The sequence below is a fragment of the Leptosomus discolor genome, chromosome 14 (assembly GCF_034619465.1).
Source record: "Leptosomus discolor isolate bLepDis1 chromosome 14, bLepDis1.hap2, whole genome shotgun sequence".
Classification (NCBI taxonomy): domain Eukaryota; kingdom Metazoa; phylum Chordata; class Aves; order Leptosomiformes; family Leptosomidae; genus Leptosomus; species Leptosomus discolor.
In genome coordinates, this window is record NC_141404.1 from 9,172,963 (window position 1) to 9,198,635 (window position 25,673).

The 25,673-nt window shown below is 48.2% G+C and overlaps 2 protein-coding genes across 3 annotated transcripts in view; both read right to left on the reverse strand.

Annotated features, from left to right (window-relative positions):
- LOC147414488 (telomere length regulation protein TEL2 homolog) overlaps positions 1–11,607 on the reverse strand; it is a 13,407-nt gene extending 1,800 nt beyond the window's left edge. The window contains exons 1-14 of the mRNA XM_086472829.1: positions 11,324–11,607; positions 10,527–10,804; positions 9,890–9,958; positions 9,070–9,217; positions 8,566–8,668; positions 7,715–7,783; positions 6,671–6,812; positions 5,259–5,395; positions 4,398–4,486; positions 3,291–3,398; positions 2,619–2,704; positions 2,228–2,319; positions 1,101–1,217; positions 37–108 (exon numbers count right to left, since the gene is read on the reverse strand). Coding sequence (XP_086328955.1) covers positions 37–108; positions 1,101–1,217; positions 2,228–2,319; positions 2,619–2,704; positions 3,291–3,398; positions 4,398–4,486; positions 5,259–5,395; positions 6,671–6,812; positions 7,715–7,783; positions 8,566–8,668; positions 9,070–9,217; positions 9,890–9,958; positions 10,527–10,804; positions 11,324–11,607 — 1,794 coding nt within the window. The remainder of the gene's footprint in view (positions 1–36; positions 109–1,100; positions 1,218–2,227; positions 2,320–2,618; positions 2,705–3,290; positions 3,399–4,397; positions 4,487–5,258; positions 5,396–6,670; positions 6,813–7,714; positions 7,784–8,565; positions 8,669–9,069; positions 9,218–9,889; positions 9,959–10,526; positions 10,805–11,323) is intronic.
- Positions 11,608–11,865: 258 nt separating this feature from the next.
- LOC147414489 (RNA-binding protein with serine-rich domain 1) lies at positions 11,866–20,284 on the reverse strand. Of its 2 annotated transcripts, none has more exons than XM_086472942.1 (7): positions 20,268–20,284; positions 17,552–17,707; positions 17,052–17,243; positions 15,743–15,845; positions 14,821–14,974; positions 14,213–14,354; positions 11,866–12,986 (listed from the first exon to the last, which is right to left on the reverse strand). In XM_086472942.1, the coding sequence occupies exons 1-7, from the start codon at positions 20,282–20,284 to the stop codon at positions 12,881–12,883; spliced, it is 870 nt and encodes a 289-aa protein (XP_086329068.1). In that variant the 3' UTR covers positions 11,866–12,880. The 2 variants fall into 2 exon arrangements, with proteins under 2 accessions (XP_086329068.1, XP_086329067.1); XM_086472941.1 differs by lacking the exon at positions 20,268–20,284 and adding an exon at positions 18,049–18,226.
- Between the last annotated feature and the right edge of the window lie 5,389 nt (positions 20,285–25,673).

The following is a 25,673-nucleotide window of genomic DNA, read 5'->3' on the forward strand; positions in this document are numbered from 1 at the left end:
ACAAGGAAAGTGGGAAGTGGAAAGAAAAGCACTTACATCGAGAATGTCCATGCGCTGACGAAGACTGTAGTTTAGAGAGTAGAACTGGGAGGTCAAGTACTTTGCTACCTGTACAGAAAAATCAAGGCACAATGAACACAAACCCAGGCTGGAAACAGACTTCCCATTAACTCTAAAAGCACTCCATTTCAGGAGAGGTCCTGTTTCCTGTTAGTTAACAACAAACCTCCAAGAGAAGGGAAGAGACATGCTGTGCCAATATGGGAAATCCAGACACTTCCATTTCTACATTCTCCCAAAGGAAGTAAAGACAAATGGGACTTTGCCATTCTTCTGTCCCACCTACGCAGAGGTACCCAAACAGCTGCTGTGGCAGCTTTGGCACTTCAGAGGCTTTACGGTGGCCTTTCAATACTTAAAGGGGGCTTACAAGAAAGATGGAGAGAGACTTTTTACCAGGGCCTGTACTGATAGGATGAGGGGTAAAGGTTTTAAACTGACAGAGGGTAGATCTAGATTGGATGTAAGGAAGAAATTCTTTATTCTAAGGGTGGTGAGACACTGGCCAGAGAAGCTGTGGTTGCCCCCTCCCTAGCAGTGTTCAAGGCCAGGCTGGGTGGGGCTTGGAGCAACCTGGTCTAGTGGAAGGTGTCCCTGCCCATGGCAGGGGGTTGGACCTCGATGATCGTTAAAGGTCCTTTCCAACCCAAACCATTTTGTGACTCTACAATTACAACCACCAGTCAAGTCTTCTTCTAGAGAAGCCCTTTGTGCCTCAGCTTCCCTCTCTGTGAAACCACCTCCCCTTTGGTGGAACAACCCCTTATCTAATTTGCCTTGTCAGGCATACTCAGACTGACAGCCTCCAAACAGCTCCTCCAGTCCATTACAGCTCTGACAGCATTTTCTCTTTCCTGTTGTTTCAGTCACCCATTGCAGGTTCTTCAGTACATAGCCCATCTCTGCACAAATGCTGTCAGACACGAACTAGCTATTCTAGCACACTCTTACAGCCTCTTTATCAAGCTAGCAAGACTTCAGCTGCTTAAATTTTTGCTCATACCTCAGTTGGAAAAAGGAAAGCAGTAAGAGGGACTCACAGGTATGGGATCTGTGGTTAAAACAGCTACTTGAGCTCTCTGACGGAGCTCCACAAAGCCTTCAACACAGGTCTTCTCCTCCAGATGCAACAGTATTTTTGCCAGCTCCACACTAACCTGCTCAAAATATGAAAAAAGGAATCAAATTCCTGCAGGTGTTTTTTTTTCCTCACAGAATTTACACACCATTTCTAATGTTTAAGCAAAGACAGTGAGAGTATGGATTATAGGCAACATGTTCATCACTTAGGAGGGAGAGAAAACACATTAAGCTAAATGCCATTCAGACGGATTTCTCAAGACACTGAACAAACCCCTATGCCAGTTTCTCTGTCCACATTCACTCTGGCTTTTTGGTAAGTGGTGGCATCATGATATAGGAGGACTTGTCACTGTAACTGACAGGTTAAAGGGGACAGTACCACACCCAAAGCCCACCCAGCTCAGGAAGAGTCTGATGGGCAGCAGCAAACAACGCATTGTGTACCAGACTACACTCCTTCCCCTTCTCAGCTGGCAGAGGCCTGTGTCTCTGCCACTTTCAAGCATTCACGAACAAGTGGTGGTGAGCACTCATCACACTGGTGGCCTTGTCCCAGGTTCCTCTCACCTGAGCTTTTCATCTTGACCAGTACAATCCAACTACTCCTTCTGGAAGGCATCATGCTGGTACAAACAAATAGGGAAAGTCCATTTGATTTTATACCCCTTTTTGTTGGGGAACAACAATTAAATTTAATTTCAATTCAAAATCAATTAAATCCAAAATTAAAATAAACTGGTCTGCGGAATTCATGGCTGTCCTGTAAACTGCATTTCTAATGTTTTTTCTGTCCAGCACAAAGCATGGAGCTTCATCATGTTACTGGCAAGCTCCAGTTACAAAGCATTTACTTTTCAGCCTGGAGCTGCTAAATGCCATACTGTTGCCAGCACCTTTGCCTGCTTCTTTGTTCCTTGGTGCTCTGCAGCATCATCTTCAAAGCAACTATTTCCTTCTATTTCCCTTCCCAAGTTGAAAGCTTTAAATCCAGTATACGTTAGCCTGGCCTGCTGCTCTGTTGGCATGTTTAGTCTCCTCACAAGGGCAACAGGATAATCCTGTACTACAGCTCATACTACTTTACCTCTCTTGTTGCTGCTGGATTCTTTCGAACCAAGCTCTCAAGAGCCTTGACTGTAGCTTCCCATTTGTCCACATCTTCAGATCCTATCAGGACTGAAGGTAATCAGAAGACAAACAAAAGCTATTAACAGAACGGCTCTGCTTGGGTACATACCCCCAGCTTTCTTCTGCCAATAGTTTGTCTTGTCATAGGCAGCTATCACTGATCCAGCGCATGACCAGCATTAGGAACTAAATTGAAATTACTCAGAAGTTACAGTTCAACACTTGAGCTCAGACTACCAAAATCCTACAGCTTTTTCAAATTAGCTCAGAAAAAAAATTAAACCCACACAGAGACCACTTCCCCAAACAGTAAGAAACAGACAAAGACTCAGCCCAAAATCTCCTACCTTCAATACACTCTCGGATATACACAGGAGCCTCAGTCTTTAGTTCTTTATCCTCTGACATGTCATAAGGGATGAGGTCATCATCACTGCAAAAGAAATAAAGGCAGGAGTTAAGTCTACGGGATACAGACAGTCTTCCTTTCCACAGCTATCCACACAAAAGAACCAGCAGGTACGTTGTTGTATCACTATCCCTCTTGCATCATCCAGCACACTGCTGAAGCCTAGCCTGAAACGGTTCCTTAGGAAGTTCTAGAAATTACTCTGAAGCTCAGCAAACGAGCAGTTTTGTGACCAGATCCGGAACTGCATCTCCTGCCAAGTGCAGGAAGGAGTCAGGTGACCCAGAGAATAGAAGCTGATTCTTGAGATTTCTTTATAGATTGGTAAAGTGACAGAATAAGGCAGGTCCACTATCAAAATGGGTAGATATATTCATAATTCCAGGAAAAATGGAGTACATACTATGGCTGTACACACGCAAGCTTTGCTCAAACTACGGACTAACATAATTGCGTGCAATTTCCTATACAAAGTCCTACTCTGCTGCGTGCCACTCAGCTGAACAAGGCCAGAACGCACAAGATTTGCCAAGGAATGCAATTAGTGATAGCTCCATTCTCCCCGCATCTGCCATTATTTTCCATTTCCTACCCGTTTCTTGCCCCACACCTGTCAAGCTCAGCATCTGACTCCTCATCTGGCATCACGGGGGCTGCTGTACCTGAGTTCTTGTTACCTTCCCACACCAATGGCAGTGCAGCATCTGCTTTCTCATTCCTGCAGCGAGCAACGAGAAGCATTAAAACCAATGAAGTAACAGTCCTTATTCACAAGCAAGCAACTACCCACGCCATCAGTCCTTGCGGCCTGCACAGAATGGCAGTAACTATTTCTGCTGCAGTCTCCCACCCAGCTGGCTTACACAAGAAACAAAGCCCTGAAAAGGAGAATGGGGTGAGGGGAAAAGAGAAGCAGAATCTCTTAAGAGAAGAGCAATGGATGACAAAAATTAAGTTAGATAATTTGCTGTGTTCCTCCTGCACTAACTGTACCTAAGACTGCTATGGAAAGACTCATCTGTGATAACCGGATCACGCCGGCCTGCACCGTATTTAAAACTATGAATGAAACAGAACAAATGGGGAAGAAACATCTTTAGCCACTGCTGGTAGGACAAATAAGGGAAATTTTTTTTCTATCTCAGTACCTATTTCTGTGGACTTTGGTGAGTCCTTTCATCTCCGTGCTTCTCAAATGCCGTCTATGCCCCTAAAATGGGAGCATTAAACCTATATCTCACTGGAGTGCTGGACAGCTTCATTTGCTAACAACATGAAGTGCTTCATTCATCTGCTGATAAAACGAAGTGCTTCAAAGAGCCTCAAGGAAGTTAAGAGCATCAAAGGACCAGTCTTTAGACAGCCAGCCTACATTTTTGTTACTGATGAATGGGCTGGGGGCATACGGCCCGAGTGCCAGGCTTCCCAGACGAGAACAGAAAGGCCCGTTTGATCCTACCCAGTGGCATGCAAGACCCCTAGAAACTGCAGCAAGGTTTCACCATGTGCAGATATCAAACAAGCAATTTTAATACACACTACCTCTGAATTACGAATCTAACATAACTACACTGCATTGTAAGAATAAGGTGCATTAAAACTCTTAAGAAGATGGAAGACACCTTGAATACTGTATACAGTTCTAGTGTGCAACTCAAAAAAAGTATGGAGAAGAGTAAAAACGATAGCATGGAGATGAACAGCAGCAATATCTTACTCATCATCTAGAAGGCTGGGGACAACATAGAATGGTGAAGTCTGCACCAGAAGGGACTTCAATTCTCTTGCTTCATCATCTTCTTCATACTAGACATTGAGAGTAACTGTTACGGCACTATTTGATTGCAAATATGCTCAGCATTTAACATTTGACCCTTCTACTGTGTGCAAATGAAGACTGAATCATGAGCAGATGAACCCACACAAGTCCCATTGTTTCAATCACAGCGCTGCCAGCAGTAACGTACTTATGCTGTACGGCGATCTGTGCCCTATGGAATCTTTGTCTCTACACGTATTTAACAGTAGTACCTGATCAGACCTTGCCTCAATGTTATTTACAGTCGTTAAAACATCTAATAAACGGCAATGTGGCATGAGGGGTGATGCAGGCTTTTAAAGATTTGATGCGATTTAATCACATAACTCTTATAAACCCTACTGGAAATAGCAGAGCATATATCCCCGTGTCAGTCTTGAAAATCTCCACTCAGAGCAGGTCTTCCCACCGCAGCAGTGACTGAATGTCCACCATCGGTTTAGGTTTGAAGTTTCCTCTCAACTTCCATGGGTCAGACTCCGATTCCTTCACACAATACAATAATCCTCTCACAGTCCTTTATTATCATCAGTTTACCCTGAACTCTGCCATCAGATTAGACTCTTTAGGTCACTCAGGCACCTGGCTGTTTTCTACACAATTGGGTTTTGTACCTCTCTTTTCGAAAGCCTTGCTGCCTCTCCTTATTTCCAGCTAATAATTGTTAGAACTTGCTATAACGCCCTGGATCATCTGGTTTAAAGCTTTTATTTCCTCTAAGCCCTGCACATCAGGCATAAATTTCATTAAAACCTTCACCTGAAACTTCAGGACAGGCCCATCAGTGTTTATTTTCAAACTAATACTCTCTGCCACAATCATTCCCAGACGCCGTATTTGCGGCAGATTGCTGTCCAAGTGGCATTTCACACCCTCCATCATGCTTGTGAGAAGCTCTGAAAAAAAAAACCACACAGTGCATGAAACAATGACAGAAACAAACATCCATCTTTATGCCAGTTCCCTGAGAAGGCATCTTTAGCCACTTGCCACCCAATAATGGGTAGAAAGAGAGGAAGGGCCCACGTAAATGCGACTTGTATTTCCGCAATGGCAGTACTGCCCTTCAGCACCAATGTAATCAGCACCAATGTAATCAAACCATGCTTTTTCATGGGGTACAAAGTCAACAAAACATTACAATATATTCTAAGTTTGGAGTATTTCGGTTTTCACTGAAACAAGAGGGTGGTAAGTCAAGTCAATCTTTAGTTTGTTTTTAGGGTGCTTCAAAACTACTTGAGCAAAAAGTCATGTTTTGATGAAGCTACAAATTCTGACCAGTACAATAATCATGGAGAGAGAAATTTCCCTCAGCACCTAAATAAGTTGAAACACCAGTATTTCGCAGCCCACAGAGAATGATGGTTGCCAGCTTTACCAGGCAGGCTTACTGCTGTTAGAATGGCCTGCTTCAGCTCAGAAAAGCCTATCTTTTCAACAGTTGTCAGATAAAAAACACATTATAAAACTACAGTACTGTTATTTACTAACAGGTCACTTATTCACCTAAAGAAGAATTAATTCTATAATGAAGCAGATGAACAGGTCTTGTAAGTCAACCTTCTCCACCCCCGAACGCCATACACACAGAGAAGTAACTCTAGACATCGGACAGAAATTCCTTTTATTGCAACAGAAACTTTAGACAAGGACCCCAATGTGCTACATACTGTATGAATACAGAATACGAGGTCCTTGCTGGTCACTCACTATCCCTACTTTCCTCCCACTGAGGGGAGCAGAATGATATGGAGAAATACACATGGACAGTAAGAGACCAATCAAACAGCTTTTGATCCTGAGTATTTTCTCCTGTCCCCTCTGGAGACTTACTCATGCTCCAACAGCAAGCCTATATATTGCAAATCATCCCATCCCTCTAACCAGTCCCCAGAGTCAACCCTTGTTTTCCATGACAAAAGCCAAGGGTTCCTAAACCACTGCTCAGGTCAGAACCTTAGTTGTCCAATTTTGTAATTCAAAGCTAGGCACTCGCAATCATTCTGTATCAGTGCTAAAGAAAAAAGAGGATTCCAGCAGGCTACCCCATTGGCCAAGATGAAGATGGGACAATTCCGTTTATCCATAGGTCAAAACAAGGTCTTTTTCTACTCACAGTTAGACCTTCTGTTAAACAAATCTAGCCCCTGCTTCTCCCACTGCCTCACCTTGTCTGCAGCTCTCGATTTCAGGCTCCTTCAGGTGGGAGAGGCAGATAAGGATGGCCTTGCTAATATACTGCTGCTGCTCAGGTGGAGAGTGTTTTACAGCACTGCTGCTGCCCCAGGTCTCCAACAGTTCTTGCAGCACCTGAAGCAGAGAACTCAAGTTGGTTTGAAATGGATCTTTTCTACACAGGAGTAAGCATGTTTTTGAAATGCGCTTTCAGACAGCAAACTGTGTATTCTGATGGCCCTTTGGTCTTCATGCTTCCCAGTGAACTTCACACTCCCTACAAACGGAGATAACTTGGTATTTCTGGGCCCAACACGTGCTGTGTTTGACCAGCTGAGAACTCCACACCAAATTCATTTAATATATTGTTAAATATAATGGTTTTTTTTATTTTAAAGTGATGTGTTTATTTCTCATAAATAAATATTATATGCAAAGCGATATTGTCAAAACCCAATAGGATATTATACGGTTTTCTATGTTTTCAGGCAATCTTATACAGCTGTCAATACTTGCAGATAACTTTAGAATGTGCAGACAATGGAAAAAAAAATTTGACAAAATGGTCGAGATTTCCAGAGATACAAATTTCCTAGAAGTTCCATCACACTGCTGACTTGGAGAGAGAAAATATCTGCATCCCCACGGAGGAGATCGCAGATGAGAGATTCTAAAGCATCAACCACTTGGCACACAGACAGCTCTCAACCAACTTCATCACTTGCTGCCATCTGCCCAGCCACACAAACCGGAAGCCGAGAAGGATGGAGGACACAGGACATCTGTCAGAATCCAAGCCTCAATAGTTTCGCTACTTGGAAGACAATTTACCAATTAAATATGAAAACCTAATGCCAGCAGTGCAGAAAGTCTTCGATTTGTGTATCACAATTCACTTGTGATATGGAAGGGCTTCCCTCACTCTCATGAACAGTAACAAAAGTGTCCTAGAGAAGTACCAAAACTGTGCACCCCACAGACCCTCACACTGAACTTTTTCCATCAGATACCTCACCAACAATGCTACTTAACCTTACTTTGATCAATAAGGCACGCCGAAGGCCATCCAGGGACAGGTAGCCAAGGAGGTTCTGCAGCACTGCAGTCTGCAATGAAAAGCACGAGTCTTGCTTTAACTGGGCATAAAGCTGTCATTCAGCACTGACAAGTGTGTATCTTTACTACATTAAACTTTTAATTCCAAGGTATAGGTTGACAACACTCGAGGACAGAAAAGTAAGCAAATTTAAAAAAACAACCACACATACATGCAGTTGCTGATGAAGCCCATGGGAAACCAGGACAGCAATACAGCACAGTATTTTTACCATCAAAACCACATCAGCACAGTCCCAAGCAAACATGGAACACAGAAAGTCTAGGGAACATCCCTCACAACATCACCAGCCACAGAACACTTCCTAACACCTTGTGACAAAACTTAGGTGCACAGGAAAAAACCCCCCAACAATCCTTGTTTCATCTCTTCAATCCAATGCTTATCCCTGAGGGCGGGTCATGGCTTCCTCAGTCTCTTCCTTCAGATTCTAAATTAACTAGCGGTCTCCAGCTCCTCAGAACACTGAAATTACGTGCACATAACTGTTTGGTTCCAGAAAAAAGTACAGTTAAGTCTGCTAAATACCATCAACCCTGTGACAGCACACGAACCCCAGGATTTCAAAGTGAGCATTCACCACTCCCTCTTCATTACGCTCAGCTGAGGGGATGTACACGCACAGCTCAGGTACACGTGGAGGGCCCGAGGGCTGATTTCAGAATGAAGTGTTAAACCTTACTCAAGAAGACCCGGAGCTCAGCTAAAGCACACATTTGCACTTGGGAAAAATGGGTGTCGCTGCACTGCTGTTCAGCCCTGAGTCCTTACCGTATGGCCATACTGCAAGAGCAGCACCTTCTGTGTCACGACAAACTGAGCTTTCTTGTTTTTCACAACCAGGTTCCCCAGCAATCTGGACAAGACATCTGCCCTAGCAAGACAGGTCAATAGCAAAACATTAGGAATCCACGTAATTTGATTTCATTTCATAATCATGCTGCTACTAATCAGAGGAAATCCTGTGAGCAGCTATTTGTAACAACGTCTCTAAAACACCTCTAAACTTTAAGAGTGAGTCAGTAATTGCAAAGAACGTTTTCACTTGTTTTTTCGCGGCATGTCAGGATGCAGATCTTTAAGAAGTAGTGCAGGTTGCTACCCGAGAGGGAATAATCAACTGCTTTACCCTTAGAGTCTCCCAAGAAATGGCACTGTAGGAAATTGCCTACACAGAGAGACACATATCAGCATCTTTCAGAAACTCATCGTGCAATTATTTGTGAAAAAAATCCAGCCTTTGCTCTGAATCAGGGAGGAAAGCAGAGTTCTTACCCAGGTGCTCTCTGCACAAAACCAAGGATCACTGCTTCCATCCAGCGGTCTGGCACACATTCAACCAATCGCCAGCATATTCTTTGCCAGATGCAGTCTGACTTGGTGAGATCCGTTAGGCGGGGTACCAAAACGCTCAGAATTTCCTCTGAAGTAGAAAAGAAAACAGGTAAATACACCAGATAGACAGAGCTGGTGCAGTGGTACTCAAGGTCAGCCTGCAAATGTCAAGACCCTTACAAGCTGAAGAAATACATGTACAGTTTGCAGGTAAATTGCTCCTGTGGTAAGAACTAACACAAGCAGCCTAAGGAACTTGCAAGTATTCCTCAACACAGTAAAGAGCCAGAAAATCTTTCCTCCTCTTCCCCAGCCCTGTTAGCTAGTTCTGCATTCAGTGGCTGCAAAGCCCTAAGCAAAGCCAGCCAGGAGGCTACTCAAGTCACAGGGTTATTACCTATGGGCAGTGATTTATGCTGGTATTTTCAGGCACTTTCAGACCACTGGAGGAAAAGCACTAGAAGATCATTAAACAGTTATGCCCCAAATGGCAGGATGACCCAATAACCTCATCAATTTTTGAGAGGGGAACAGATCACATTCACATGAGCTGACAGAAAAGCATCAGCATCTATCAGATATGTAGTTGAGCTCAGCAAGCAGAGAGCAGCCTGTACAGTCCAACTCACAAACATCCACAGTATTAATTGGTCAGCCTCCCTCTCCCACTCCCTCTGCTGATCATCGTCAGTCATTCTTCTGTACTAATACAGTAAAACAGACCTTCCCCCTCCCCAAAAGAGTGCAGCAAAACACTCACTTTGTCTTCCATGAACGCACACCTTCCCCAGGACATGAGAAACAAAAGAGATTGAGCAATCCAAGCCACCTGGGATAAAACAGACACAAGCTTAACATCACCAGCACCCTCCAACCAACCGTCAGAAAGAGGTGCCTGCACTTCTACAGGTACTGAAGCCCGAGAACACAGATTAACTTTTTCTCTTCAAGCATCACCTCTTCCTCCCTCCACCACCTGCCTTCAGGCACAAAGCAGCACCCAGTATTATTTACAGAGCAGGAGTCAGAAGATTAAAGTAGCTGAGTCCCACTTCAACACAATGGTAACAAAGCCACTGGTTCATTCAGTGCCCTTTAAATCTTCCCTACAATTCCTTCAGCACAAACCAAGTGATCACAAGCTTTGGCAACAGAAGAGGCTGTTTAACCCCTCGTAGGACTGCAGCTTTCAGCAGCATTTTAAAAAACCCTCGTCCATCTTCCTCACTTGTGGTATTTTGTGCTTTTAAGCACAACGAACTTCAGCCTGAAGGATGAACGTGAGGCTCTGAAATATCCGGTATCTGTATTTCAAGCACCAGCCAAGGAGGTCCATGTGCAAAGCACTTCTTCAGAAGAACCGTCTCTACAGCACAGCCTCACACCTGCAACCTCACCTCTCAGGGAGTCGGAGATCTGCTGCAGCACCTGGATAACTGCACCACCCAAGAGAGGAAAGTAGTTGTGTGGGAAGAAGACTGCCGGATGTTTCCCCTGGAGTTTATTGCTCACGTGGTCAGGCAAACACACAATCTTGTTGAGCAGGTCCTCTTGCAGCTCGGGTGAGCCAGCCTGTGCCTGCTGCTGACAGACCTCCCACATCAGAGCTGAAATCCGGCCCTCCTGCAGGAAATGCTCCAGGACCTCGATGACCTCCCTTGGATGGAAGCTAGGCCTGGGAGAAAGTAACTAGAATCAGTCCCTGCCCCTTTTAACCGATAGAAAAAAACTGTGAATGCTGTCATTTTTCTGTTGTGGTCTCACCACTACAACACTGCTGCTCAATCGCATGGAATTCTAAGCAAAACCAAAGCGATTTTAATCTTTTTGTATCTCTACGGTTTCCTCAGCTCCTGACACTTCAGGACGTCCAACAAGCGTAACTGAAGCCAGCGTGGTGACCTCCGCGGGAGGTGGGTTTTGAAACGAGGGGCCCGAGGGCAGAGCAAGGCCTCCCCCGCTCACGTTCGGCTCTGTCCACCTGCACATTTACGCCCCCGTTATGCCACGGCCGGGGCACCCTCAGGCACCCTCCTTTCGGGCTTCGCGACGAACCTTGCGGAGGACCAGCCCCTGTCAGCTCTCCAGCCCACCGCGCCGGGCGACGCCCGCCTCTGCCCGCCTCCCACCGGGTAGCAGGGCCCGCAGCCCCAGCCGGGCCCGCCCCCCCCCCCGCCACCCGAGCCGGACTGACCCCGAGGAGGCGAGGGCTTCCAGCAGGACGCAGAGGGCGAGGCCGGGCGGGCCCTGCAGGAAGCAGCTCCGCCGCACGCCCTCGGGCCACGCCGCGCGGGGCGCCCGGGCCAAGCTCCGCAAGACGGCGCCGAGGAGCGCCCGCTCCCGCTCCCCGAGGGCGGCCGGGCTCCGCGCCGCCGCCGCCCGCACCGCGCCCAGCGCCGCCGCCGCCGCCGCGCCCTCCCCGCCCCGCTCCAGCGCCGCCGCCGCCTCCCGCAAGGCTCGCTCCAGCGCGGCCGCCATGGCGCCCAGGGAGGCGGGCAGCGCCCCGCTTCCGCCCGCCCGCCCGCCCTCAGCGGCAGCCAACCCGCGGCGCCCGCCTGCCTGACGCCGGGAAAAAGCGCCGCCCGCGCCGGTCTTAAGGAGACAGGTGCCCCGGGCGCGGGCCTGCCCCCGCGGGAAGGGCCGCGGCGGCGTTACCGCCAGCTCCCGGGTGAAGGACGGCCGGCTCCCCGGTGCGCGCCGGACGTGGGGCCGGAGAAGGGAGCGAGGCAGGCCGGCTGTTCTCAACCCTACTGCTTTATTCGGTATCGCTCATCCTACACAAGTACAAACACAACAGGGCCCAAAAGGCTACAAAGTGATACAAAACAAAACAAAAAAAATCTTTATAGTATTGACTGTACAACAGGGGGTAAATTCTCTGCCTTTCCCTACGCGAACCCCAGCTAATCCAGCCAGCATTGCGGCCTCCAGCCTGCCTCTCTGCCTCACAGCTTCCAGGGGGTCAACGCTCAGTTGCTAATTTGAGATATGTAGAAGTGCTCACGCCGTTTCACTGGGGGGTTGTGTAGGGAGTTCTTACCAAAACCCTTCAAGAAAAGGTGAAAGAAATCACTTACAGGGGGCAGCTACAAACCAGTTCTCAAGATTTCCAGCTTCTTTTCTAAAGCATCATGTTCAGTGGGCTGGACTGTTGTTTCTGTGGTGATCACCTGTTATATGCATGGCAAAAGAGCTTAATCTGCAGAAAGAGCTTACTTTGCAGAAACTAATGATCTGTTTGGGAATTGGAATAAAGCGACAACTTGGTATTTAAGTCTCAGGCAGATCTGGACTCCAGCTGCTCTGAAAAATCCTGTGCTGGCACCCAGAGATCAAGTGAAAAGTCTCCCTGTCTTACCATACAGAGTTTCTGAAACAGCTCAAGATTTACATGCTCATCTGTACAACGTGCTAAGCATTTAGAAATCACCAAGCAGCAGCCTGCTAACTTGAGAAAGAGAGGCTGTAACATCTTTCCTTCCCTTTACCTGGAAAAGATGCTGTTGCAGCCTTTAAAATCAAAGCCATTTTTAAATAATTTCAATTCAATGCCAGGAAACTAGAAGCCCCACAGCAAAGGCTATCTACTAGCCAGAAACAGTTGCTCTCCTCTTAGGTTGCCTTCACTGCCAGGATTATCTCTCTCTCTCTCTCTTACTCCTCCTCACCCAGACCCATTATAAAAAAAGGTACAATATTTAGTCTGATGGGATTTAAGTTAAAAAATAAAAAGCTGTCCAGTCTTTTTGCTTTATCGTGAGGAGTTTGAGCTGGAGCGGCTGCGATGGCGCCTTCGTCCAGGAGATCTGGATCTTGATCGCCGGCGAACGGGGGATCTGCGCCTTGGAGACCGGGACCTGACAGTGAAGAAGAAAGCTTTCATTAGGAGACCAGGGCAACAGGTTCCAGTAGCGTGTCAGCTCCTCTACCGACTCTGAAATAAGCACTTCCTGTCCCCCTCCAAAAAACCCTCATACACCACAGTAAAAAAGCTCCAGTGAAATGCAGCCAGCTCTAGAGAGGAAAAGGGCAATTCAAATGTTGACTACACAGCAGGAGTATTCTGGCTACCCTCCCTCTGCTTCAGGAAGGTGAAGGAATGTTCAACAGCCAAAGAACAGACAAGACTCTGGTCTTCCTCCTCAAGCAAAACAAGCTCACATTCATTCTACACCAGATTCTCCTTCACCAAAAGGTCAGCTTTGACTCCTGAAGCACAGTGATATTCAGGGAAAGGATTTTTACAAGCGCTTTCAAACCACAGGGGCGCTTCTCAGAGGAAGTCTAACTCGAAAGAAATAGCTTCAAGCCCTTCAGTACTACCACCAACCTGCATGGCCATCAGTATGACACCAAGGGTCCAGGCACAGAATATTAATGGAGCCTGACACAGTAACAAAACTCAGTCTAGGGAAGAAAACCATGAGGAGGGAACACCAGGTGTAGCATTCACCAGACCTCAGCAAAAGGCATGTTTAAAGGAGGACCAACAGACAGTGGATCTTGTGCCACATTAACTAGCTCTCTCTTTAAACCCATAGTTTGCAAGCTCTTCAGCAATCAAGCGGCTCAAACAGGAGCTACTTTCACTAGTGACAAGAGTTTAAGCACATCTCCAAGACAGAGCAGCCCATCTGGCTGCTGAGGAAGACTCCGGAAGACCTACTATCTGAGCATGTTCGGACCGCCCCAAGTCACACCACAGGTGACATCTTGGGGTCAGCATACTCCACTCCCCTGGTATGGAAGGACTGCTTTTCGCCACAGACCCGTTCAGAGAAATCAGGGAGGCAGGCGCAAGGGCTTCAGAAAAGCAAGTGGCTGGAATGGGCTGCCCAAAGCCTTCTGCCAGCCAGGAGTCCATTCTCACCTCGAAGCATTTATGCAAAAGGGATCAGAGCGGGTCACCCTGGCGCTAAGGAGTTAAGAGTTACGATCCAGGTTCAGCTGATGCCCCAAAGGTGTTACTCTCATTTGGAGGGGAAAGCCAAGTCCAATAGGATTAAATTGTCCCCATGTTGAGTCTTTCAGTGATAACCTGTTGTTACACTGAGAAGGAAACAGAAATGGTCACAGCTCTCACCTTCTCCTCATGCGAGGAGGTGACCTGCGCCACATGGGTGGTGGTGGCAGCATCCTCCTGGGTGGGCTAAAGCGTCTGGGAGGCGGCCTCGGTCGCGGTGCCAGCACAGCAGTGGCAGTGATCTCCTGACCGTCAATCTGGCCTTTTAAGGGAATCACAGAAACAGGAAGAAGTAAGTATTTTCCAATACTAACATCTACACATAACATTAATGCAACTCACAGCTTTGTCACAAGCAACTGAAGCGTGAATTAGCCTACAGTGCTATGTCCACCACCTGCCCGGGAGGATTTTGACAAAGGCCACATACACACTAGACTTCTTAATCTAACATCCCATCAAATCGCAGTTAAGATGTTAACCAGGAAAGATCTTCACAGAAACATAAATAATTTTATCGCTCTTTGTTTTGAAAAAAACTCCGTTTTAATAGCTTTGCGATGTTTTGGATCTGTCCTGAACCACACAAAAGCCAAAGCCATTTGAGTCGAAAACAGACAGTATTTCAGATCAGTTCCCCAACAGTTTCCAACTCATTTACAGATCAAATTCCTCTGCTCCACAGATTTTTAAAAGCACCCAGCCTCCTTACAGCATTTGATACCTACCTCCATCCATGTGTTTCAGGGCTTTCTCAGCGTCATCTGGGTTCTCAAACTCCACATAAGCGTAACCTTTAGAGAGGTGTGGATTTAGCCTGTCAACTGGCATGTCAATCATTTTAATCTTTCCATAAGTGGAAAAAATCTCCATGATGTGATCCTGCAGAGAAAGAGCAAAGTATTAAGGACAGAGACCACTTACTGACCAGGTCTGGCTGGCACAGAGCAGTAAATCCACACCACTAGATTAGGTTTAAATCGGTGCCGCCATCAGGAAGAGACGTTTTTCACTGGCCAGACGCGGAAAGGATTACCACTGCGTCCTCTACTGCTGCCTATTCAGATCCTCCTCAGACTGTTCCAGACCCTAAGCTCAAGCAGAATTACCACTGCATGTCAACGCTGGCTACAAAAGCACAACTAGTGTAAAAACCTTGAGGACCTGAAAAAGGAACTTAGGCCCTCAGCTGAAAACTCTGAAGGTACAACTGTACATATTTTTTAAAAAACACATTATTTTTTCAACACCCTAAACCTTTTACTTCTGAAGACCTTTAAAATACATTCTAGCACAGACAACATAAGCCAGCCCAGCTCTCTTCAGATCCTTTATCAAGAACCTCCAGATACCCTTGATGCCTCCACTGTAGTTTCAGCTATTGTCCCAATTCTCTACCCTAGTAAGGCAGGACACAAGGTCTGGAACACCAATGAAGCAGACAGACCTCTTACTCACTACACAGTCTCAAGAGCCCACGCTCTATTTGACTCAGTAAAATCACACCAAAATTTTCCTCACTGATCAATCTGGACACAAAGCAAGAACTTTCAACAGCAACACCTTGGCAGCACTCTAGCAAAGAGGTTTTGACACGTCCCGACTGAAAGGCGCAGGCTTGCCTTTCCAGGGCAGCAGGTATGCCATTACCTTGGTCACGTTTCTAGTGAGCCTTCCCACGTGCACTTTTGTAGGTCTGGGAGATGGGCTCCGCCTCTTCCGCTCCTTTTCATCTCTCTTGGGTGGCTTGGACCTGATTTTGACAACAGAAAACGTTCACGGTTTTCAGGGAACATACGAGACAAAACCAAGCAGCCAGTCATTACCGCATGATTAAAAAGTACTATTTTGCTTGGGAGGGCATCTTTTTCCTTAAGAAGTTACAGGTTAGGAAGTGCTGGGGTGGTGGTGAGGGTGTTCCACTTAGAAACACCTCAGGACTTGCATTTGCCTTGTCTGCTTTTGCTTTAGAGACTTGGGGAATTTGAGAGCCTTTTTTGTGAGTTTTCAACTTTGTTGCCACTAGGGTAACAAACATGAAATTTAGCAATCACCTCTGTAAACCTGTTGGCCAGAGAAAGAGAATTTCCCTGTTGTTAAAACAAAAAACATTATTTGCCTCAACAATTCAAAAGGCAAAATGAGGACACAAACACCAAAGCATGCCATAACCTGGCAAATTAATGGAGCCAATGATTTGTGTTTCTGTATCTTCTGTTCACTAGAGGTCCAGGCATCTCATGGTTAAAAAAAATATTTAAGTAGCTGCATATCACAATTTCCGTGTAGTTTAGAAAAAATAATCCAGAACATAATTTTAATCTGTAAAAAATTCAGTATGCAGAAAATTCATATTAAGGCTTCTTCCTAACCTTACTGTCCATAAATGGAATGATACTCTAAAAAAGCCTGCACTGGCTCATAATACTTCAGTGGATTTTATCAGCCTTCAGCACCTCACCTACAGTTATCCCAAGGAAAAACGATAAGGATGTTAACACAGTTTGATTCCGACCCTTACAGGAAAATGCTTCCTTTGCCCTCAATCCCATTTTAGTGTTTTATATGCAAGAATACCCATATACACATGGATACACATACATCCCATTTTCAGCCCTGACTTTTCTGTTAGTCTTGGCTGTAATTTACAGAAACCAAAGAGCTTTACTCTCATCCAGTGCCCAGTCCCTTACTATTGGTAAACATTTATTAAAACTGCCTCTACAAAACATAATATTTAAAATCACTCTTTAAAACGAGGTTTCTAATCTCTTTTCCCCCAGGGCACACGTTTTGACTGTAAGGAAAAGCAGAGCACCTGCTCTGCCAGAATTCATATCTCTAAGTTACGGAGAAAGCAGACAGTTCTCAGAAAACAACCTATTCTGATCACAATCTGGTATTCTACACGTAAATTATCTTACCTTCTGGTAATTCCTAGAAGATAAATAAAACTTACTTGGAGCGGGAGCGTCTCCTGTTGTCATGTCTCCGTCGAGATGGACTTGGAGATCCAGAGGAGCTGCTGGAACTGGAACTGCGTGAGGTGCTGGAGCTCCCAGAACGGCTTGAGGCAGAAGAGGAGCTCGAGCCACTGCTAGAACCAGTGCTCGAACTGGACCCTGAACTAGAAGTTGAGCTGGAACGGGATCTGTTGGGGGAGGAGGGGATAAAAATGAATGGAGTACCCAGAAGAATGGTTGAAAAATCTCTGATAATTACAGAAAGAGGGACTGTGAGTTAGAACAATAAAAACTGATGCTCCATAGCTCACTAGGCAGCTAAAGGAAATTCATACCAAGAAAAAAATAACACTCCTTGATTCAGACAAAATTGCACTGTGACTACCACAACACAAACTTGCAACAAGTCCGTGACACAGGGAACAGAACGTACCAGAAACCAAGCTGGTGGTTTCTGAAAACACCTTAATTTGTTCCTCCCTGTAAAAGCACCCACCTGGTACTGCTGCTCCCACTGGAAGCACTGCGTCTTTTGCGAGTCTTGTCTCGACCACGATCCTTTTCACCCGATTCCTTAGTGGCTGCTTTATCCTTGGACCGGTCCTTCGATTTCTCTTCAGACCTATCCTTGCGCTTAGTTGGTGAGGGAGCCCTTCAAGAATAAATTGCAGAAAGCATTGTTTAATACAGAAAAACATAAACAACAAAAACCCCACACCCAAACAAAGAACAGAACAGCAACACAAAACATTGAACTTCAAATGTAACTCAGTATCACCACAACTGCAGAGTTAAAGCATTAGGCAAGTTTGGACTTTTTAGAAAAAGGAAAACATTTTACATTACAGAGCAGCTTTGAGGCAGACAGCTCACATACAGAAATTCACGCAGGAAGAGGTACATTTCCAATTCCTCACCCTCACTGGGAGAGCCCTAGCACCCTATGACATCCCCAGTTTTGTTAAGCCTATAAAATTCGGACAGAATGATTACCTAGTGTTGGATTTTTTATTATTTTCTTTGAGTCCTAGCAAACTCTTCTTTTTCAATCCTGATAACTCCATCTCCCCTTCGGAGGCGTCCAAAGCAGCACCAAATGGGCCTCACTTATCTCAAATCTCACTTCTAACTCCTCGATTCTGAGAACCGATCCCTAATCGAGTGCAATAAACTCCAAAGAACAGCCTAGTGACAAGATAAAAGGGTTTAGAAACAAGAAATTAACAGACAGGCATAAAAAAACAAACCTGTTTTGCAACAATGGCAGCACACTCGGCATCGACTGACCCCTGTGGAGTACTTCAGTGACACCCACCGTCACACGGCCGCTAACGGCCAGCCCCTGTGCCGGATCACACGGACACCGCGTGCCTCACGTAAAAGCCCGCACCCGTGTCTGAAGCTCTCATCCTGACATTCACAGAAGTACAAAGGACCTTCATCAGCCAACCAAAAAACGGGCAGACAGAGGACATCCATCTTCCCTGCAAGATGTACATGCAGCTCACACTTCTTTTCAACAGCCTTGTCTCCAGAGGAGTAAGCGCTGGTTTTCTCCAAAGCAAATTTGTGCCACGTAGCATAGATTTGTGGATAAGAGAGCATTGTGGAGAACAACCCCCACTGAATTATGGCTGCTTCCAGCCTCCACAAGCTGCTTCCAAAGCTCTGTCAGCCTTGGAAAGACCAGAGTAAAGGGCCCAGTTTGCTGCACTGCTGCAACAGCAGACCCCACTTTAACTTCTCAGCAGAAAGTCTAAACGGGATTCTGATCTCACCTAGCCCAAATCAGCTCCCTCTTTACTCTAGATCCCAAAGGAGACAAATTGAACACCCCACTGTTTAACACCGAAATACTGGGCATTAGTTGAATTCCAGATGTTTCCCACGAGGGGGCTGCATCCGCCACATATTCTGCGATGTCTACACCCGTTGTTGCATTTTGACCCTTCCACACCAACTATCTGAGGCCTGCATTACAAAGCTGCCACCAAGGTATGTTTTCACAACCACTAAAAGCGCAGGGCAGGTTTGATCCGGTGCAACACACATTATCTACCTATGAATGAAGCACTCGGGAAATGCAAGAGTGGGCACAAGCACGTCTGAACTGCCCGGCTCATCTGGAGTGGCGCCGAGTATTCAGAGTCCTGCACCATGTTGAAAAACATCTCTATCTCCACATGCATCACAGGCAAAATTAATTAACAAGAAAAAACTCTCCAGCTCACTGCATCCAACAGTCTTGTTACTTCTACGTGTCTGGTGTCAGATTCTGCTAAGGAATTACTTTATTCTCTAAACTGCAATTAAACTTCCGTTTGGGAAGAGATCACTTCTAAACAGCTAAACTCCCTTTCCTGATTTTCCGCTTCCCAGGTTTCCCTAACACAACACCTCCAAAAAGCAACTCAACAGAACATTCCCAAACCCAGCTCTCTGCAGATCCAGAAGTCAAGGAACACCCGTGGCTTTTTGCACAGAGAACAGAAACCACAACACAAACGTGCCCCTGGCAGGGCTTGCAGGGAGAGAAGGCATCTTCTCCAACGCCAGCGGCGGTAAGGAGGCAGTCCCTGGGCTGCTTCACAGGAGCTGCCAAGGTGATTAGAAAAGCAGCCCCGGGTACGTCACCCGGCTTTACGGCACTTCCAACCAGCTCTAGTGCGAAGTGTGAGGGGGCTGAAGTTCAAAAATGGCCACCACTGCCTGAGCCCAGCTGACTCACTTGGAAGAGCAGAACAGACAACTTTCTGGACTCACAAGACCAAAAAACTTTGCATTTTCCTTTTCTGCCTTTCTTCTCCTGAATAGTCAGGTTTGTGTTCTCTCTTCGTACACACCAACTCCTCTTGCACCGGTGGGCTACCACAGCGCCAGTGCTGCCAGCCCAGCCTGACAGCTGGCTCTGTTTCTGCCCCTGCTGGAAGGGGGGAAGAGAGGGAGCCCAGATGAAGACCAGCACATGCTTTGCTGCTACCCAGCCTGCTGCTGGAGCAGCAGGTAATGCTCAGTTAAACAGCTGCTACTCCCGTACTGCTCCTCAGGACAGGCACTAGGTAAGTCAGCCACACGATGCTCACACCTGCAGCAGGCTTCCACACGATGGTTCATGCGGCATTTAAGCAGCCTCCAAAATAACCAGTGTTTTTTCCTCCATCTATGTACCTTTCTCAGGAATACCATTTGCCCAGTTTATTTCAGGCAGAAGCCTCAGCCTAAGAGACATGAGCTGTGGGCACTATCACCTGCAGGCATTCAGACACTCACTGGAAGATGCGGAGATAATAAAACGATCGTCTTCACACAAGGGTGTGTAACAATGCATCCGTAAGCCACATGATGCTTCTTTCCTACAACCAAAACACCTCTTGACCCCTAACAAGCCAATGCTTTTGCAGCACCCACCCCAAACTAGAAAGTCTAAGAGCAACCTACACAGGCCAAACGTTCACTCCACAGACACACCTCTCTGCTTTAAAGAGTTGATTTGCACTTTGAGAGAGCTGCAATTCTGTAGCAAAGGAAGCAAACTCAGCTCTCCCCCGGACTTCCTGCACGACTGCAGGCAAGTCCTTTAACAGCAGTTTGTTTCAGATCCTCATTTGCAAAATGGGAAATAGATTTCCTCGGGTGAGGTGAGGGCTCAACGCTCGGCAGTTCTTTGCAAAGTTACGGCCGCTCGCCCAGGCTAACTACAGCGAGCAGGGCCGGAGGAGCGCAGGGGCAGCCAGCTCCGCGTCCCGGTTCGCACGCCATGGGGTACGTTACGGCACCGGGCGGACCGAGGGCTTGTCGCTGCTGACCGCACCGTACGTGTTGCCATACTATGGGCGAAGCCAAGGCGCGGGCTGAGAAACAGGGAAAGAAAAGCACAAGACCAAGCACAGAGTCGGTTCAGAGCAGAACCCGCACCCCGGGGCCCGCGCCGCCCGCCACCTCCGCCAGGCCCGGCGCCGCCGGCCCACCCGCCCTCGGAACCGCATAGCGTTCCTCCCGCCGCCCCGGCCGCGGACAGCGCCGAGACCCCCGGCCCCGGCTCCCCTCCAGGCCCCGGTCCGACCCCGCCCGGCCCCTTCCCGGCCCGGTCTCCCTCCCTCCCTGCCCCCGGCCGCGGTAGGCCGCGGCTCCGAGGCCCCATCCCTGACCCTCGCCCCGACATCTCCTCCTCGGCAGCTCCAGTGCGCTCCCCTCGGCACACCCGCGCGGCGGCGGAACCGCTCCGCGCCACGGCCGGGCCGGATGGACGCCGATCCCCCGCGGCCCCCTCACCCGCCCCAGACCCACTCACATCCTCGGCGCCCGCCGTAACCGCCGCTCTAGGCCCGTCGCGCGTTATCAACGCAGCGCGGGCGGGAAGCGGCGCGGCGCGCGCGATGGCGTCACGCGCCGGGGGAGGGAGGGACGGGGGCGGGGCGGGCGGATTTAAAGGGACAGGGCGGGAGCGGGTCGGGCGGGCTGTCCGGGGGGAGGGGAGGGGAGGGGAGGGGAGGGGAGGGGAGGGGAGGGGAGGGGAGGGGAGGGGAGGGGAGGGCAGGGCAGAGCAGAGCAGAGCAGAGCAGAGCAGAGCAGAGCAGAGCAGAGCAGAGCAGAGCAGAGCAGAGCAGAGCAGAGCAGAGCAGGGTGTGGGGCTCAGCGGAGCAGGAAGGGTGTCCGTGGGGGGTGAGGGTCTACCAAAAGGCCCAGAGCAAGAGCGGGAAGAGAAGAAAACGGGTAGTGCATGAGCACGGGGAGAAACCAGTGTCTCGTCTGAGAGCTCCAGCGCTGGTGGGCTGTGGCCATGACAGCCGAAGGACTCCCCGCAGGACAGCCCCGCGGCTGGAGAAGTCCAGTCTCATTTACTAGAGCACCCATGTTCCCCCAGGCAACATGGGCGCCAGCCCTCTTTGCCCGGTGCAGCCCAGTGGAACGCGGAGCAATTGTCCCATTCGTACTGTGCCTGCTGGTCCAACCTTTGCAGCTACGCCTGGTGCAATGGGGGTCGTTCGGTCTCCCTGCGTAGACAACAGCCAGGGCCTCAACTCTTGCCTTTCTCTAAGTGGCAGCCCAGCAAACTGCAGGCCTTCACCAGTGGCCGCTGGCGCAGCATCCTGTCCAGGCTGCAGATTCACAGCACACAAGTCTCTAATCTGAGGTTGTGGCAGACGTGTCCTCTCAGGGGACGGAGAGCAGAAAGGGACAGGTACCACTGCGAGGGGGCTCGACTGCCACCTGACTTGCAGAGTTGCAAGGAAAATGTGAGGAAAAGAATGAAAGACTTAAGATGGAGCACCACCTGGTGGCATTTCATAAATCCAAATATTTATGTGGGAAGGACTTTTTCCTCTCTTTTTTTTTTTTTTTTTTTTTTCATGCCAAAACGTATGACATGAACTCACAAGGAAATTTGCCGTCCACATGGAGACACTGATCTTCTGACCTGGTCATGTTGGATTCCAGCTGTACTGGCTGCCTGACTTCTGACTTCAAAGGAACAAAGTCAGAAGTGTACTTTGACGCCATTCCTAACGCAGGGCCTTAAACACACCAAACCTTCCCGAGAAGCAGGCGTGCTAGTCAGCGAAGTGTCATTGTAGGCATTTTTGTTAAATTCTTGAAATTCGAATCCTTGTGCTCCTCTGAAAGGAAGACGGCTCCACCTCCTGAATGCAGTGTAAGAATATGCCCCGTCTCCATCCATCACAGAACATGAATGAGAACAGGGCAGATGTCTGTAAGATCATGTGTGGTAAGGAGAAGAATTGGTTTATTTTCTCTTCTGCTGCAAACCCAAGGGGGTATCATATGAAACTAGCCATGGGCATGTTCAGAAAAAAATAAAAGGAGGTTGTTCTTCACACAACATCTTGTCAAAGGCAGATTTCCCTGCCATAGGGTGTTGTAGCCTAGTAAAAGTTTACATGGGTTCAACGGAACCTGGACTAGTCTATTGAGGACTATCAGTAGACTGGCATGATGACCTTAGAGTCACAGAATCATTTAGGTTGGAAAAGACCTTTAAGACCATCAAGTCCAACCATTAACGCAGCACTGCCAAGTCCACCACTAAACGCTGTCCCTAAGCACCACGTCCACATGTCTTAAATCCCTCCAGGGCTGGTGACTCCACCACTTTTCCTGGACAGCCTGTTCCAGGGTTTGATGACCCTTTCGGTGAAGGCATTTTCCTTAATGTCCAAATTAAACCTCCCCTGGCATAACTTGAGACTGTTTCCTCTTGTCCTGTCGCTGGTTACTTGGGAGCAGAGACCAACCCCCACCTCACTCCAGCCTTCTTTCAGGTGGTTGTAGAGAACGATAAGGTCTGCCCTCAGCCTCCTCTTCTCCAGGCTGAACACCCCCAGTTCCCTCAGTCGCTCCTCACCAGACCTGTTCTCCAGATCCCTCACCAGTTCTGTTGCTTTTCTCTGGACATGCTCCAGCACCTCAATGTCCTCCTTGCAGCAAGGGGCCCAAAACTGCACCCAGCGTTTGAGGTGTGGCCTCACCGTGCCGAGTCCAGGGACACGATCACCTCCCTGCTCCTGCTGGCCACACCATGGCTGACACAGGCCAGGATGATGTTGGCCTTCTTGGAAAGTCTCCCAGTGCTGTACTGGGGGGAGTGTACTTTGGGAAGTGCTACTATGTGCTTGCGCTACTTTTATATTCCTGGCCAGGCATCTGCTAGTCAGCCTGCTCGAGATGGGGTGCTGACCCAAAGGAACCTGTGGGCTGACCCAGCAAGGCTGTTCTTCTCTCATTTCTTTCAACTAACTCGTTACACATGAAATTTTAAGTACTGTAGCTTTAATTCTTGAGTTTTATGGTGCTTTATTAAAATCCTCAGTCGATTTTTGTGCCAACCATTTTTCTCCATATTTAGAGTAAACACTGAGCAAAGGAATACTTAATGAATGTGCCTGTTAGACAACAACTGCAGCCACAGCTGGAGAACACAATGTGACACATCCAAACCTCCTCTACACCACATTTTAGCTGCAAATCTGAAATGGAAGATGGTGATTACCACTAACTTGATTGGGTAAATGGCAATATGGACTAAAGATTAGGCCCCACAAAGATAAGCCAGAAGTCTCAGCCTGCCTTACTGTAACGGGTCTGCGTGGCAAGGTTTTGGTAGCGGGGAGGTTACAGGGGTGGCTTCTGTACAAAGCTGCTAGAAGTTTCCCCTATGTCAGATATAGCCAATGCCAGACGGCTTTAAGACGGACCCGCCGCTGGTTCAAGGTCGAGCCCATCAGCGACAGCGTTTTTCGCCTCTGTGATAACGTATGTAAGAGAGTGAAAAAGTTGTTGCGCAGCAGGAATTGCAGTGAGTGAGAGGAGTGAGAATATGGGAGAGAAACATCCTGCAGACACCCAGGTCAGTGAAGAAGGGGGGGGAGGAGATGCTCCAGGTGCCGGAGCAGCGATTCCCCTGCAATGCGTGGTGAAGACCATGGCGAAGCAGGCTGTCCCCCTGCAGCCCATGGGTGGTGGAGCAGATGACTGCCTACACCCCGTGGAGGGCCCCCACGCCGGAGGCTGTGACCCCGTGGGAAGCCTACACCGGAGCAGGCTCCTGGCAGGACCTGTGGCCCGTGGAAAGAGAGAAGCCCATGCTGGAGCAGGTTTGCTGCTGGTGACCCCGTGAGGGGGCTCACGCTGGAGCGGTCAGTTCCTGAAGGACTGCACCTCATGAAGGAGACCCACGCTGGAGCAGTTCATGAAGGACTGGACCCGTGGGAAGACTCACGCTGGAGAAGTCACGGAGGACTTTCTCCCGTGAGGGGGACCCCACATTGGAGCAGGGGAAACGTGTGAGGAATCCTCCCCCTGAGGAGGAAGAAGCGGCAGAAAACAGCAGTGTGATGAACTGACCCCAACCCCCATTCTCTGTTTTTCCCCCTGTGCCGCTGGGGGGGAGGAGGGAGGAAAATCGGGATCAAAGTTATGCCCGGGAAAGGAGGGAGGGGTGGGGGGAAGGTGTTTTAAGATTTGGTTTTATTTCTCATTACTTCTCTCTGAGTTAATTGGTAATAAATTACATTTCCCTTCAGTCCAGTCTGTTTTGCCCGTGACGGTAAATGGTGAGTGATCTCCCTGTCCTTATCTCAACCCCACAAGCCTGATGTTATTTTTTTTTCCTCTCCTGTCTCCTGTCCAGTTAAGGAGGGGAGTGATAGAGTGGCTTTGGTGGGCACCTAGCATTTTGGCCAGGGTCAACCCACCACACTTACCCACAGGACCCATGGTTTTCAGCTGGTTGTACTGTTTAGTGACAGCCTTTCAGAGCTCAGTCCCAATCTAGCCTGCACCCCAAGTACTACTGCAGAGGGAAGGTCCTGTGGGAAAGGCCGTGCTTCCTTGGGCAGAGGGGATGGAGGCCAGGCTTGTTCCCACTAGTCTGTTCTCCCTCCTGTTAGGCTTAGGGCACGAGGTTTAAAATTTTCTTCTCTCTCAGCTGTAGCAAAGCCATAATGGCTGGTTGATCCCAAAGCCACACACATGCTTATTCTCATAATGACTCTCATCTCTCCAAGGGTGGCCAGCTGAGTTCACTGAACCAGCAGAAAAATACTATTGTTGTAAGGAGCCTCAGGCAGGAACATAATCAAGGACATTTTGCACTGTGA